General features: G+C 32.1%; 1 protein-coding gene across 1 annotated transcript in view; it reads left to right on the top strand.

Annotated features, from left to right (window-relative positions):
- Positions 1 to 17,066, top strand: part of LOC140050962 (small ribosomal subunit protein uS11-like) — a 45,981-nt gene that overhangs the window by 9,653 nt on the left and 19,262 nt on the right. The window contains exons 2-3 of the mRNA XM_072095988.1: positions 6,439 to 6,649; positions 15,557 to 15,678. Of these exons, the coding sequence (XP_071952089.1) occupies positions 6,439 to 6,649; positions 15,557 to 15,678 (333 nt within the window). The remainder of the gene's footprint in view (positions 1 to 6,438; positions 6,650 to 15,556; positions 15,679 to 17,066) is intronic.

Below are 17,066 nucleotides of genomic sequence, written 5' to 3'. Positions count from 1 at the left end.
TGTTGTTGAATATGCCATTTTAATGTCACATAATAGTTATCCACTTATTTTATACCAAAAATTGGATTAAAAATATCATATTTACCTGAAAAAACTGCAATTTAAAGCAAAAAAATAGTCAAATTGGCTGCAAGCCAGTGGATTTTTGGTTGAATTTAGGAATATATTTTGTCATTTTATAAGTGAAAACATTATTTTCTTTTTTTTAAATGTTTTTGGGGACAATACATCTTTATATATTGTAAGAGAAGGTTATGGTTGTTTTTTTTATATATAATTTTTGTTGTGTTGAAATTTAATAATCATGCCAATCATTATTAGACTCCTTCCATCTGCTTTTTCATTGTTCAATATTCATTTTGGTTCTCAACACTCTGTTTTCTTTGTTTTCTACTTAAAATTAGGTAAAAAAAATCATGAAAGTAGCAAGCTTCTCCTTTTGTTGAATTCTTTACTCACCCCTTGTGAAGTAAACCACAGCTATTTTCATTACAGCTTCAAATCTGTCACTTATTATTTTTCTTTTGCATTTTCTTTGTTCTTGTTACCTACCACATTTAACTGGAATGTTCTTTATGATGAGATACAGACTTAAAAAACTAAACACTTTTTTTTTCTTCAAGATTTATGTTACCCTTATCTGAGAAAAAGTTGCAAAGGATAATAACCAACCGTTTTGTGGTTTTTACATTTTTAATTTTATCAGCATTTAACCATTTTAGGTTCATGGGATGTAATTATGGTATTTTTAGGTTTGAAATAATTAAGGTTTTTTCTTCATTTAGATCTACTGTCAATATAATTTCTAAATTCATGAATTATGCACAGTTGCCGTACCGTATGTCTTATCTTGTTTTGTATGTTAGACACCATACGTGAAATTTTCAACAATTTGGAAAAGGAAATTCAAAATTTAAGAGAACTTTTTAATTAAATTAAATTGTTTTAAATGATTTTAAATTTAGCAATATTTTGTACATTTTATAGTATTTTAAGTCATTATAAATATAAGTATTTTAAATGTATTTTCATAACTTAATTTGGCAATGAAAACAATTTTGAAAATTTCATTTTTTATGAATATTAAGCATCTGTGTAATTCTATTTAATTTAACATGTTACTATAATATTACTTGTCTCCTTATAATATACCATCTGAAATAATATAGGCATGTCCTTCAAAATCATATTTTATTTATTTTTCAGAAGATTTTTTCATTATTAGATTTTAAAGTCTGATAATTACAATAACACTTATCAATAGGACTGTAGATTATGAATGCATCTGGTAAAGATATGATGAACCATATGATGCCATTTTTACTAAAACATATGTCCTCGTTTTAGGCTTTAGTTTAAACACCATGGATATTTATTAATTCATTCACAGCGAGACACATGACAACATTTTGTTTACATTTATGTTCAATTCTTTTATTTGAATTTTTTTCTACCAGTTTATTTTCATAGAGAGTTGTTTTAACAAATATTATTATCTTTAAAAAAGTCAATTTACATGCCAAGCTTACCTGGAGAAAAATCACTATCTCTCTCGGAAGTAAATGGTAATACTAAAGGCAATCTAACAACAGGACACTGAAAATGAGAATGAATGAACTCCTAACAGTCCATTGATCTTATGTCTGGCTGCGACAAATACCAACCGTGCTATACTACAGTACAGTATGTAAATTCTCTGTGACGCTTGGTGTTAGGGGGTGTGAAACTATTCGTGTTGCAGCCACAGAAAAGACCTTTGATCTCCGAAGCTTAGCATCATGTTGTTAGATTTCCTTGGTAATACATTTACACACTACAGAAAACTGTAACTTAACTTGCTACAAATTTAAATCATTATCGCCAAGATCTGAACCTCGCAAAGAATTACCATGAGTCATGGTTCCTAAAATATCGCCACTACACATACCTAAAGCCACTTTTTAGAAATCATAATGGGTGTATTTCCCATGCTATAATAATAATAGGCAAGTTGTTAAATGCGTGCTTTGGATAAAGGTGTGAAATAAAAAAATTAAGAAAAAATGTTGCTGAATTTAACGATTTTCTTTTACAGTATACTATTCAAACCTTGCCGCAATCAAATTAAGCTCAATTTGGAAACTTCACCTTTTAACATTTATTTTAAGTTAAATTTTAATTAAAAAAAGCAATTTTATAGATAAGGATTTAAAAAAAAAATACATTAGTATTAATCTAATTTATATCAATTCAAATAATAATATTCTGAGGATTTATGATGATTACGGCAGTATTCCAAAAAAAAATGTTGTCCTTTTCAATATATGGTTATTCCGGTTCATTGTATCCAGCGAAATGTAACTATTTACAGTTTTGTATACATTTTTGATAAGCTAACTAAAGTTTAGTTAACTTTGCAAATATTAATCTGATCAGTCAAACCTGGCCTTTCTCAACTAGATTAGATAGCTAATGACTTTACATATAAACTTTATCAACTTTATATACCTACTTGAAAGGCATACCTCAACAACTATTATCTCTGAGGAGCTAATTTGATATGGTAATAACTAAATATGTTTGTTTAGTTTTGAAAAAAATGGTTGAAAACCACTAAACATGGCTTTATTTAGGGCTTGTCCAGCAAACATTTCTAGTAAAAACCTCAAACTGGTTTTAGTTATATACTACTGTACAGTAATTATAACAGCTTGCTTCTTCGTGCATTGAAAAACATATTCTCTCCACACTCCTTTCTACTACTTTTTAAAGTAGGACAGTAATTAATTGTATTGGTCTCTTTAAAACCATTCAACAAGAAGTAATTTTTATCAAAATCGGTCCCTTTTGTACTTGAATTGCAAACCTATGGATTTAAAACCCTGACCACAAGTACATCCGTTGGTGTTATTTTCATACTGTATACAGTAGTTGGTGACATAAAGTTGTGCATGGTTCCTAATTGGGTATAAAACCCACACCATTTAAACTGTCTCTATTAAATAGATCAGTTCATAAGTACTTGGTAGTTACCCATAAAGCATACAATGTCCACACTCGTTTTTTAGGGTCTGTTTCTGCTGCATAACGCAATTTAACCGGTTATTTTAAAATAGATTAAAAATAGATAACAATAACAAGACCGCGTTTCTGCTCAATTTGTGCTCCGAAATAACCGGTTAAATCTATGGGTGGTCGTCGAGCAAAACGTCATCATTACCCAAAATGCAATACACTCAGACGGAAGTAGAAGTTGGCTGTTTGTTTACATCGACGTCGTGAGTACACACGTGTGTATTATATCGCCGAACATCTCACTCAAACATGTTAAAAAAATAAAATGTTGTCTCCAGGTCTACAAGTTTTGTTTTTTGTAAAGCCTACTTACATCGCTAATAAAATTAATTCTCATGGCGCCTTCAATAACATGATGGGGAGGGTCGTGCAGCGCCCGATCGCCTAAACTCTAGGACAATTTTTATCCTCAACAACTAAAAAGGCGATGAATAATACGGCCCTTCCCACGTGAACGACTGTTGTCTTTCGCGAGCGCGGTCCTACAAAACACCAAACGGAAACAAAAACGAGACTCAGAATGTTGCAATACTTACCAAATGAGAGTAGATAATTGTTAATTAATTATGAAAACCCAACTTTTATAGCAAAAATCGTCCGAATTTATGTTAAAAACGATGAGTTTAGCCACAAAAACTTAAATCAAACGAGAGTATCCAAGTCATAGAATATCGCACGCATATAGTGCCTTTAATAAAATAATGAGTATTGAACATTATTTCGTATATTTATGTACTAACATAAATAATAACACATTTCTATGCTTAATAAAATCATATTTAATATATTATCAAAGGCTCTGATTACCTTTGTTTTCGGTCGATGTGATGTTTTTCTAAAAAATTATATTATGTAAAATGATCAAAGTAAGAATGTTCATTGTTCTCCTATTAAAGGCACTAAGGGCATGCCATAAATACGCTCGTTTAAATTAAGTTTTTGTTGCTAAATTCATCGTTTATAACATAAATTCGGATGATTTTTGCTATAAAATTTGGGTTTTCATAATTAATTAACCATTATCTACTATCGTTTGGTAGGTATTTGCAACATTCTGAGTTCTTTTTGTTTCCGTTTTGGTGTTTATATAGGGGACCATCCATACCCTTCGCGAGCGTGTACTAACGCCTCAAATTGCTTAGCTTGGGTAGTCCCCGGAACTCCACCCCAAACTCCTCTTTTACTTTCGCAAAAATGCTCTTATTTATTATCTGTGATTCTTTTCTATTCCCTGCCATCCTTCCCCGTACTTTCTCTCCCCCCACAACTGAATAACATATCTTGTGATTTCATTCATCCACATACATGTTCACGTCTTCGTTCGACTGTCAAAACCACGAGGAAAACACACATCGTAAACGACGGTATCTGACCCGGGGTCACAACTGTCAATCAAATAACCGTTATTTCGTGTTGCAGCTAAGAATTGCTCAGCGATAACCGGTTAAACGGCGTTCTAACACCGATTTAAATTGGTGTTTTTAACCGGTTATTTTGCGCTGCCTTTTAACCGGTTACCACAAATGTGTCCTGTTTCTGCTGCCAAGAAAATGGAGTTAATTTATTCACACTGATTTTAATTTATTCACACTGATTTTAACCGGTTATTTTTTATGCAGCAGAAACAGGCCCTTAGCTATTGAGCTTTTCAGAGGAAGTTGTTTTGCTCGTTTAAATTTCATCTCAATTATTTGGATTCAGTTAGATTACTTAAATAGTCTAAATTTCTGTTCAATGTAGGGAATAAAAATAAATTGAACTGTTGAAATACACAATTTGTCTATTTCTTTTGCAAGAGATAAAGTACATCAAGGCAGTATTTTAGGGCTGGAGTACATTTGGAGCTTCCGTCATAGGCTGTGTTTCTACAATCACTCGACACTCATGTTTTTTTCTTTACCATACCATGTTTTAAACTCTGTCTATACTATCAAACTAGTTTGACAAAAATGTGTTCAAATATGGTAGTGATTTTGATATAGTACAGTAGTGATATATGACATCATCATGTCCATATATGGGCACATCACATTTTTTGTCACATAAAGTTTGATAGTGCCACTGATCACCAACTGGGCCCTCTGGGAGACCAGTCTTTGACTGAAGAGTTTACCCAGTATAAATATATATTTCAATTCAATTTCAATTCAATTAATCAGGCAACGATCCTATACATTTGTATTATATAATATGTCTGTATTGACGTCAATATTTAAAAAGGTAAAAGCATTTTTATTTTATGGATTTCCTGGTTCTATCCTAATATTTTTGTCTGTGTCTTATTTTTTATAGTTTATATAGGGTTCAGACCAAGTCTCACTTTTCAATTGTCTGCACATTATAAAGTTGTTAGTTTGTAATGGATTTATTAAAAGTAGGAAAAGAAATTTACTATAGACCAGAATATAAAGCTCCTTAAATCGTAAATTCAAATGTAATATGCATTATTCTTGTAAATGTTTCAATGTATTATTTTTTCCTTTGTGTAGAAACAACTCCAAGTTCTGTATTGTTTTTTATTTATGTTTTTTTGTTGATCTTTCTTTTTTTCTTTACTGTAAAAAGTAGTAAATATATTTAGCATGGAGGAATCAAATGATATAGCAATACTGCCTGAGTTTTGTTTTTTTTTTAAACATGGAGGACTTACTGTACAGTATACAATTCATCGATGGAGTACACCAAAGAAACTTTTAATGGAATTAAACACTATGGAGAAAAATAATGATGCTGTGGAATGGCTAACATGTGTCCATATTTCTGGACAATTGGCTAGACTGATCATTATGCACACCTCAATTAACTTAAATAAGTTTATTTATACTATAGATTATCGATAAAGTACTTAAATTATAAAGCCTACTGTATTTAATAGCATGTGCATGCATATTGCAAAGTTTGTTTTGTCGTAATGTATAGTATAATAATTATTAGATATTATAATGCCAAATTTTAAAAACCTGAAGGTACAGTACAGTAGGATGCTAGGAATTCTACTGTAAAGCCAAAACAATTTTGTAAGGGCTTGTATTTATTCAAGTCAGAAATAATTAAGTAGGCCTACTGTAAGAAGTATAGGACTTACAGTATTACAAATTAAGCAAAATGATGTAATGTAAACAAACTTTCCTGTTAAATGTGTCTTGTCTTTTCCAAGTTTTCGCATGTGTGTGGAAAATATAAAATTCTGTGTTCTAAAAATTAAAAAATTCAGTTGTAAAATTAGAAAGAAAAAGATGAGTGTAACCTTTCCAATAAATCAGTACAAAGTGTATGTTTCACTTCTATGAAATATGATAGCGAAATTTACTCTTATCTCTTATGTTAAATTTCTTCATACCATATCATACAATTGTATATATTTCTTATTTCTTATCATTGCAGTGTTAGCTTCTCGCTTCCGGCAAATCGTACTCAATGATCAGATATTCAACGGCAGGTCACTAACCTCGACATTACGAGTCCATCCAGCGCTTAGGTCAACATTTCATACCTGTTCAATTCGATACACGTCGGAAAATCATTTGAATAAAGTTGAAAATGAATCGAGGAGTGAAAATGATAAAGGAAATGATGAACAGCCTATTATTAATCAGTAAGTATACAGACATGTATTCTTCAAATTAAAAAAACAACACCACACATGTCACGTATTAATATGGTATTCAGTGACGTAACAGCTAAAAAGACTAAACCCAAGGGCCCCAGACTCAAGGGGTCCCAGGAAAGAATCCAAATACAGTAAAAAGTAAAGAAAATACTATAACTAAATTTAAGAAATGGTTCCTTAAAACAAGTTTATGTTGGATACTGACATGTTCGTCATCTGTTGCTGCCTCTTTGTTTTATCACAATGTTGACACACACGAAAGAAGTTGGACGTTTATGATATGACAGTAAATCTGAGCTTAAAAACAGGCATTAAGATATTTTGTAAAGACGACTTTGGTCTAACAGGGGCCCTTCACAGGGAGTGTTCCTTAGATTGCCAACATCCTAGCCTCCAGTGGCCTGTTTGTTACGTCACTGGATGTATTTTGTTATTATTAAAATAATCCTCTAATTAAAGACCATTGAACAACATTCAATTGAAAAACAATTAATTAAGATTTCTTAAAAAGACTAATTATTCTAATTTAAGACCATCAGCACTTGAATGGTTTCTTTAAGTAGATTCCTTACCGTTTCTGTGTATTAAAATCAAATTAGTTTAGACTATAAAATAACTTTAAAATACAAATGGCAAATCAAGAAAAAGTTTCTAAGATAACATTAGAATTGAATTTTTAGTAACCTCCAGTTATTTTATTCAGTAATAAAATTTGTTTGTAGATCGAAATTATACTCTTAACTGTAAAATATGATTCTATGAATGCCCTGCACGATTAAAAGTGTTGGTACAAGCTTCTATGAATTATTGGAAAAGGTCCAACTCTTTTCTTTGTTCTCGTGGACCTTTTTCCTCTTTGTTTAATATTCATATACATAAGAGGGTCTGGTCTTAAACATCTGTATAAAGACTCAATGGGATGTGAACCGTAGGCGACTGTGGTGTTCATTCTGGTTTTTCCATTCATTGGTCAGTTATCAATGGTCAGTATATCCTTTGGCAAGTACTGAAGAAAATGACTTCTTTCTTTTAATAATTATTCATAAGTATAATCATATAGTGGCACTAATGTGGTGGATTTCATCATGCATATTTATAGTTATGTGTTATCAGTTATTTTATCATGTGAGCTGGCAATTCTTAGAATAATGTAGGTGGGATGACTTGGCCTATTTTTGGATTTTTGTGCAGGTACAGTAGTTTAAAAAAGTATTTCAGAGTTCAAATATTAAAGGTTGGATATCAATACATCCATTACATTTTTCATGGAAAAAATGCTGAAGGCCTCATTTTAAACTCATTTTTTACATTTATAATTTTTGCTGCTTTAATGAAAATCTCTATTATTTTTGTTAGCTTCTGAATACTAGGTTTCTAGATGTTTGTTTGGGTATTTGTAATACCGTATAGATTTTGGTATACTGTAGATAAATAAAATTATGCAGCACTGTATGTGTATATGTATTATTCAAGTGCGTACTATACGTTTCTATTCCTGTGCTGGCATATGGATAAATCCGTTGACAATAGTAATTCAAAAAGGATTTAAGTTTTTATTGTTATTTTCAAAAGCTCATTAATAATATTCCAAAAGTTGTATATTTACTATATAGTGTAAACTCATATATTTACAAAAATAAGTTATTTATACAGTAAAAATGATTATTCACTGTTGCTATCCCCTGCAAAGGTGATGAATATTTAACTATTACCCCATGGTAGCTGGTACAGTACTTTTCTTTTACAAACCATGAGGTAGCTAGTTTGAATTACACACTGTCCACTACTTGGAATACGTTTGATTTAGTAATAAGATAGACTTCATAAATAATAGACCAGTGGAAAACTGTGAAGACGGCTAGACTGGGTAGGACTTGTCGCCTTATGCTTGGTTCCCACTAGAGATACAAAACAAAAACGCAACGTAAAGATTTCGACCAATCACAAGCGATGGATTTATTCGACTGTCGATTGTCATTGGTCAATACGTTTATGTCCTTGCGTTGCGTCCTTGTGGGAACCAAGTTTGAATGACATATCTCCTGGAGAAGTCAGGCGCGAAATCTACCCGTTAATTAAATGAAACTGCCTTGACACTTTTAAAGTTTGCCACTGGTTTATATGAACTATATCTTTATTATATTTATCATTTTAAGTCAATCTGAGATGAGTGGCATGTTTCTACTGCCAGCATTTAATTGATATAGTAAATAGAAAAACAAAATTAATTTCTTTTTCTTGGCAGCAAAAACTGGACAAATTTGAAAAATGGAATTCTCAAAAAATAACGTTTCGAAACGAAATAACCAGTTATCGCTGTTCTATCTCAAAATTAACTGTTTTTATTATGGCCGCAGTTCACATCTGGTCAAATGACATATTGTCATGACCTTTTGACCGCATGAACACAAATTTAACAGAAATGTGTATAAAAATGTTATTTTCCGGTCTATCTTCAAATAAATGGTTATCGTGTATGCATCAGAAACAAGCAAATGAAAATATTAACTGACCACTGCAACCATATTTTTATTTCTTGACCACCTCAACCATATTTTTATTTCTTATCTACAGTACCTCAACCATTATTTTTATTTCTTGACCACCTCAACCATATTCTTATTTCTTGACCACCTCAACCATATTCTTATTTCTTGACCACCTCGCCCTATTTTGTCTTAATTGCATTGACTTTGTGGACATTAAAGAAACTACAAGTCCAACTAATATTATGCTTGACCTTTACCAAGTTGCTATTATCAAAATCTAAATGTCAGAAGGGCTGTGGTTCATATTAATCCTATTACTGCATCACAAATTAGAGCATGTCAACAACTATATAGAAAAGCACAGAATCAGACAGGCTTTATTTCTGATTTATTTACATTATGTTTAAATGTCATACATCTATAAATAGTACGAAATTTCTATTATATTACTTATGTTTGCAAACTTTATGTTTTAAAAAACCAAAATGAAATTACATAAATTCCTAACACCCTTGTTGGACTGGCCGAAAAGTTTAATGAATTTAGAAACTGTTTTGACCTTGAATGTACAGTTTATATTAATATCAAAGATAAAGATTTAGGTCTTTCACATGATTCCTTTGGTTGCCAACTTTAAGCTGATTTTCCACTAGGCGAATTTGTTCATGCAAATTGAAAGCGTCATGTTATACACATGCGTATTCATGTTTCCATCTCCCAAATCCCTTTCTACGCGTATAAGCTGACAATTACAATTCGTGCGAACAGATTCACCTAGTGGAAAATCGGCTTTAGTTCCTAACTTTGTTTTATAAATTTCTTTAATACCAAAAGTGGTCAAAGCTTATCCAGATAAATTGTTAGATAACAAGTGTGTCACAATCCACTATCATGTGATATCACTACTTTATCTACATCCCTTTGGACTTTATTATCTTAAAACATGTTTGTGAAGTGATGGGGTCATTAGATAGTCCCTTTGACCATTCCGCATTCCAAATATTTAGCACTAGCAACAGGAAGTTTACTATATGATACATTGGTCAATTGATATTTAATATTTACTTGCTCTTTTCCAAAGTTTGCATTTACAACTAAATCTATTTAACAAATTTTATATATTTTATTATTTCTGACCTTGTTTATATAACCATTTTCTATACTAATTTATTGCTAAAGATTATTGCCTATAAGGTGATTTTTGTTGAAATTACTTGCTTGTCCATTTTGATAATGGTCAGGTTACTCTGTGTGGGTGGCTGAGCAGTAGGACAAAGGTGAAATGATAAGAGGTAGAGGACCATTAAAGGTACTCATCAAAATGCTTATTACACTGTTAGTGGTACAGTAGATCCTATTAAAGGGACACCTTTGGAACCCAACAAAGTGTTTCTTTTGGTGTCCCCTGGTTACGGATTGGCCGTAGTGTAATATTAAAGCCATCATTCACTTTACAGAAATGTTTTACCTTCTTACTAGGGTTTTCCCTGAATAAGGGTGTCCCAAAAGAGGACAGCCCTATTAAAGGGACACCTTTTCTATCCCTTATAAATAAATAATATTTTAAGTGGATTTTTTAATGGACTGGGTGGTCTAACTGTCTTTATATTATAGTACATTTTTTTAAAAAAGTATTAAAATCATGCCAATTATTCTTAGCCAAAATATTAATCTATTCAATAACCTGGGTCCCTTCCATTTGCTTGGCAAAGTAGTAAACCGCAGATAATAAGAATATAAATCTAAATTTCTATATTTCATTAAACTATTCTTGAGGGAATTAGTACTGCCAAATTCAGGGTGTTTTCGAAGCCAAGATGCAACATTTCCCAAGAAATAACAATCTTTATCCCCAAAATCTGCCAAGGGTCTTGCGCTCTCCTCTCCTAAATCCCAAGTGTTTGAAGAATATATTTCTACTCCACCCTTAAAATCAAGGACTGTGGATACCTTCCAGAAATCTTTCACAATTAATTTAAATAAGGCGGCGTTTGGTTATGACTGCTTATCAAATTGATTTCTTAGTTCAGTTCATGATTAATTTCATTCCTGATAAAGACACTGTTGAAATAATATTTACAACTTATAATTTATATAGTTTTCATTGTCGAAGTTGATGAATACACCAATATATACTTTTTCTTATTATATGCTATAAAGTGAAATTGTACCTTCTGGTTTAAACTGAATTATAGTGTTTTATATTCTAACGTCTGACCCAGTGTCTTACTAGACTCCCTGGAGTTGCTTAATGAGTTTTCTAGCCCTGAATTTTCCAAATTCTTAGAACTCTTTTAGTTATATTTATTGCAAAGTAAATTTGGTGTTGTCACTGCAGATTTTCCTTAATAATTCAGGGATATTACTGTACAGTATGACTTTCACAATTGAAGATTGGATGAACAAGAGTTGGTAGTGTAGGTTGGAGGAGATACATCATTTAGCTAGTCACCCTCCTCAAGGAATACTCAATTTACGCAGCCCGTCTGCTTTCCTGACAGCAGTAACAAACTTGCAAATTTGCATAAATGGAAATCATTTTATGGTACGTCCTCGGAAAACTTTTACCTTTAGTAATCTTTCCTAATAACAAGTTTTCAATGGTGGTCCATCTGAATTTAACAGTGCATTGGAGACTGGAGTTGACCCAGTGAATTTGCAGTGTTCACAGCGGAGTAAACTTTCAGGTAGAAAAATACGATTTTAATCACGCTACTTTTGCGCCAAATTTAAATTGTTTTTCAGTGTTATTCTATTTTCGTGAATGGCCGAGTATATTCAAGGATGCTCTGGTTCTCTTGACTGTTTCTAGCTACTGTAGCATGGCCGAGTATATTCAAGGATGCTCTGGTTCTCTTGACTGTTTCTAGCTACTGTACTGTAGTGTCAGCGTTGCTGTGGGCACTTTTAAGAACAGCTTTGATCTACAGATATTTCAGTTTGTTTTGTATTAGACATTTTATTAAATTGTATTGTTAAATATACACTACAACAAATACAATTACTCTCTTGCTTTTGTAGAATAGAATAAGATGTTCTATTTTGATGACATCACATGTAAAACTCTTGTCTACACTATCAAACTTTATGTGACAAAAAAATGTGATGTGCCCATATATGGACATGATAATGCCATATCACTACCGTATTTAGGAATATCACTACCATATTTGGGCATATCACATTTTTTTGTCAAACTAGTTTGATAATGTAGACAAAGCTTTAGAGTTTAAATTGTTCAACACCGAGATAGAAATGTAATATTGCACAAGGTTATATAAAGTATTCTATTAGTAGCTATGTTACACTTTTAGGGTTGTATTACATATTTGAAATGTTATTTAAAATTTGTGTTGAAAATGATGATTGAAACATAAGCTTTTCACAGGCATTATATGGTTTATCCGTCATGTCAATCAATTCAAACTTTCACTGTTGAATTCTGAAAAACAATTGTTGAAATTTCTAGGGTTCTTTTATTGAAAACTCTGTTCTGTGCAAGCTAAAGCTTGGTTCCTACTAGGAAGTCAATGCAACACAAGCGTGTTGACCAATGAAAAGCGACAGTTCGAATAATCCATCCCTTGTGATTGGTCAACTTACTTGCATCCTAGTGGGAACCTAGCTTAAGCTTCATTCCCACTAGGAAACCAACTCAGTGACATTGTGCAACACAATTGAGTTGACCAGTCACAGGCGACAGTCTTTATGATACTGTACATGGTTGGTCAAATTTCTTGCAGTGCGCTTACGACCTTACGTGTATTCAACTAGAAACAAAGCTTTAAACTTGGTTCCCACTATGCAACACAAGGACGTAAGCACAAACATAAGTGATTTGACCAATTACAAGCGTTCATCACAGTCGCATCTACATCGCATCTCTAGTGGGAACCAAGCTTTAAGGTGATCGTCCATGGCAAGTCCTGTCTCATCAGTTAGACCTGTCGTTAACCCCAAATTAACTTTGATGTACAGTATACATATGATGTAACCCTAACTCTGATAAGTTTCAGTATTTTTTAAGTACTTCTCATCATACTGTAGATATATCTGATATTTAACCAGTACTTTTTTTGGTTTGAGCGCAATGTACTGAACATAACTCCAAAAAGCCACATTTTGACAGTACACCAATATAGAAACACTGTACAGCTTTTTTTTTATAATTTATTTTGTTTTCTAAAATTGCTCTTCCGAGAGGCCCTACGACACATTTAAACATAAAAACATAATTTTAAAACAACTTAACAAAACTAAATTTGAAAATTGAAATTTAGGTGAATATCTTTGTATTGTAAGTAGTTTTACACTAATTTCTATGCCATACATACAATATCTGCAATATATAAAACAATCATAAACTGTTCTTATTTGAAATTTTGGATTCCGCGCAAGATTTCCAATTCTTCTGTTTTAACTTATAACAAATATATATTGAATCTATACATCAATTTTTGAATTATTACACTGAAAAATTGCTGCTGAAAGAACGCCACATTAAATCGTGTTCTACAAATAACCCTCACCCAAAATGAAGGTGGGTGAAGGACACTAAATCAGGTGCCTCTATTGCCAGATACTGGCAGCGATTGTGGTTTGTGGCTACCTCTGTTCCAGTACCCCATGGACCATGCCATATCAAGGGCACAAAAGAAATGTTTTCAGTTATTATTTAATAATTTCGTATTAATTGGCATTGTGATAGATGAACTACAGTACGTGTGACCATTATGGGTTCAAGGAGAATTATTGGGATCCTTAAACCGTGGGTTTCAATTGTACAAATTCAGGGTTCGAAATTCATCCTAGCAAACTAGTAGCTAGTAGTAGATTTGTCTACTAACTTGGTAGTTGACTCAATTCAGACTACTATAGCAGCTAGTAGATTGTTCTTCTAACTTGGTAGTTGACTCAATTCAGACTACTATAGCAGCTAGTAGATTTTTTTACTAACTTGGTAGTTGACTCAATTCAGACTACTATAGCAGCAGTAGGTTATTCTTCCAACTTGGTAGTTGACTCAATTCAGACTACTATAGCAGCTAGTAGATTTTTCTTCCAACTTGGTAGTTGACTCAATTCAGACTACTATAGCAGCAGCAGATTATTCTTCCAACTTGGTAGTTGACTCAATTCAGACTACTATAGCAGCTAGTAGATTTTTCTACTAACTTGGTAGTTGACTCAATTCAGATAAGCAGCAGTAGTTATAGATTTGTCTACTAAGTTGGTACAGTAATTGGACTCAATTCAAGCTAAATTGATGGTACTGTAGTTGACTAAACAAATGTCAAACCTTTATATGTACATTACAGTATGAAAAGCCAACAAATTACAAGATTTGTAACACATGTGCACATCTTTCTGACATTAACAGTGTGAAATGAACTTTAATTTCAGCTGGGAAAAGCCCTTATGAAAATTATGCTACAGTAGAAGACCACCTTATCAATACTGGTTTACAGTAGGTCATTGCTATAGTTATTGCTATACAGTGTGAAATGAACTTTAATTTAAGCTGGGAAAGTTTAATGAAATGTATGCTGGGAGTCCTAGTTAGACGTACAGTATTAAAAATTCAATGTTATTTTTCAAATGTTTACAAGTTTACAATGTTTTTTCATTCATTCATATACACATTTATTCAGTTGTTATGACAACAACTGGGGCCCGCACCAGAAGCAATAGCTTGTCTCATTAGTGTACAAATCTTTTGTACAGGCATTTAACTACAGTATTAAAACATACAATAATCCAATGCTAGCCAGCAATATACCAGAATCCATACAGGGGAATTTCACACTCACTTCTTATACTACTGGGTATGAGGTGTTAACCATAGCTCTTTGTGCTGTATGGCTTGGATATAAATGTACTTACATTTGCATTGTGATTTATGATATCTTTACTCGATTACTGGTCACTTTAATATCATTAAAATTGCCTTATGAGATTATAATTCAAGCATGTTAACCACTGAGCCATGGTCTACTCTCAATTGGATTTCAAACCTTCATGCTGTTTGAATTTATTCTCGTCTGAATCCTTGGTTATCAGGGGATTGAAATGCAAATACCGATTTTATATACAGTAATGGTAACATAGTATACAGAACAGAAACGTGGGGTTGTTTCTCTTCCATTATGGGAGTATGTTTCCATACGTGTTTGTTGCAAAATGACTGGGGTAATAATGTTCAGCGCTTAGAGGTTTCACAACATTAGGTGCTATATAAATTCAGGATATTATTATTATATTATTATTATTTATCTGTACGATTTGTTATATTTATTTTTTTCGCCAAACAACAAAGATGATACTTTAGGATAGAATATATTTGCAAAATTACTGCAGACAAAATATTAGTCAAGTAATCGTTACAATTTTTTTTTTTTTACAGAAAACCTTCAAGAATAGGTGAAGATTCACTAGTTTTTAATGGAGTCCCTTTTGATGATATTGCAATTGCGCACATCAGGGCAACATGGAACAATACCCTTGTTGTAGTGGTTGATCCTACAGGTGAGAATTTTCTTTAAAATATTATAAAGCTCTGTCTAAAATATCAAACTTGTTTAAAAAAAAAAGGTTGATGTGCCCAAATATGGTAGTGATATGACATCATCATGTCCGTATAGGCACATCACATTTTTTTATCACATAAAGTTTGATAGTGTGGACAGGGCTTTAAGCTCTGTCTACACTATCAAACTATAGTTTGACCAAAAAAGTGTGATGTGCCCAAATAATGTAGTGATGTGCCCAAATATGATAGTGGTTGATCCTACAGGTGATAATTTTCTTAATATCATTCAGCTCTGTCTACAATATCAAACTAGTTTAAAAAAAAGTGTGATGTGCACAAATACGGTAGCGATATGACATCATCATGTCCATATTTGGGCACATCACATTTTTTTGTCACATAAAGTTTGATAGTGTAGACAGGGCTTTAGATGCTTGTTCCAAGAAAACATGGATCATTTATATCTTAACAAGTTTTTTTATGGCTGTCCCTCTGAATCTAGCAGGCTTCAGATTTTGCAAGGTATCCGTTGGGACCTTTTGAGAATTGAAATATTATATTTGCATTTTATGAGGATTTTATGCAATATAAATTGTTATCCAGTACTAGCTTTTAGTTTTCATGGAAGGCTGATTTTTAGGATAGTGCCAGCAGCATGTTATGTGTGCTTTAAAACCATATTATTGTAACACTGAATTTAAAGTTCTTTGTGAAAAAAGGTTGTTGTACAATCTAGTATGAATATGATTGGATCAAAAGTTTATGCCACATGGATGAGATACTTGAGATCGTGTTTCAGTTTTTTTTTTGTTTTTTTTTTCGTACTGCCCATTATTTTTTATGATATTTTGTTGATAGTTTAAATGTTTTGCTAACTTTATATATTTTTATACTGTGGAAAATCTGAAATAAAGTTTTATAATTTCATAATAATAATAATAATAATAATTATAACCATACATATTTTACATGTCTGCCTTTCCAATCCGACAATATTAATCATTCAATTCATGCTTTTATTAGTGGTTCTATCAAAAATATTTTACGGTAGTAATGGGAAAAGTCTCATCTTTGTGTATTTTACACATATGCCGCTTTCCAGTGGTTGTTGGGACAACCCAGATTTGTTAGTGCGAGGAATTTGTTTGTGGAAAACCATATTCCATCATTTTATGAATATTTAAGGATTTCGACTTACCGATTTCTTACAAGAATAATGAAAAGCGAAAACAGAATGTTAATTTGTATATAAATATTTGTTGATTGATTCAAACATGTACTACAAATGGAGAGAGGCATTATATACCAATAGATAAAAGTTTTGGTCCTCTCTCCATCTTTTTTTTTGTGTAATGTATTATACCATATGGACAATTGTCTTGTT

This window comes from Antedon mediterranea, chromosome 6 (genome assembly GCF_964355755.1).
Source record: "Antedon mediterranea chromosome 6, ecAntMedi1.1, whole genome shotgun sequence".
Lineage (NCBI taxonomy): Eukaryota > Metazoa > Echinodermata > Crinoidea > Comatulida > Antedonidae > Antedon > Antedon mediterranea.
The sequence above is the reverse complement of the archived record's forward strand: the minus strand, read 5'-3'. Positions and strand labels throughout refer to the sequence as shown.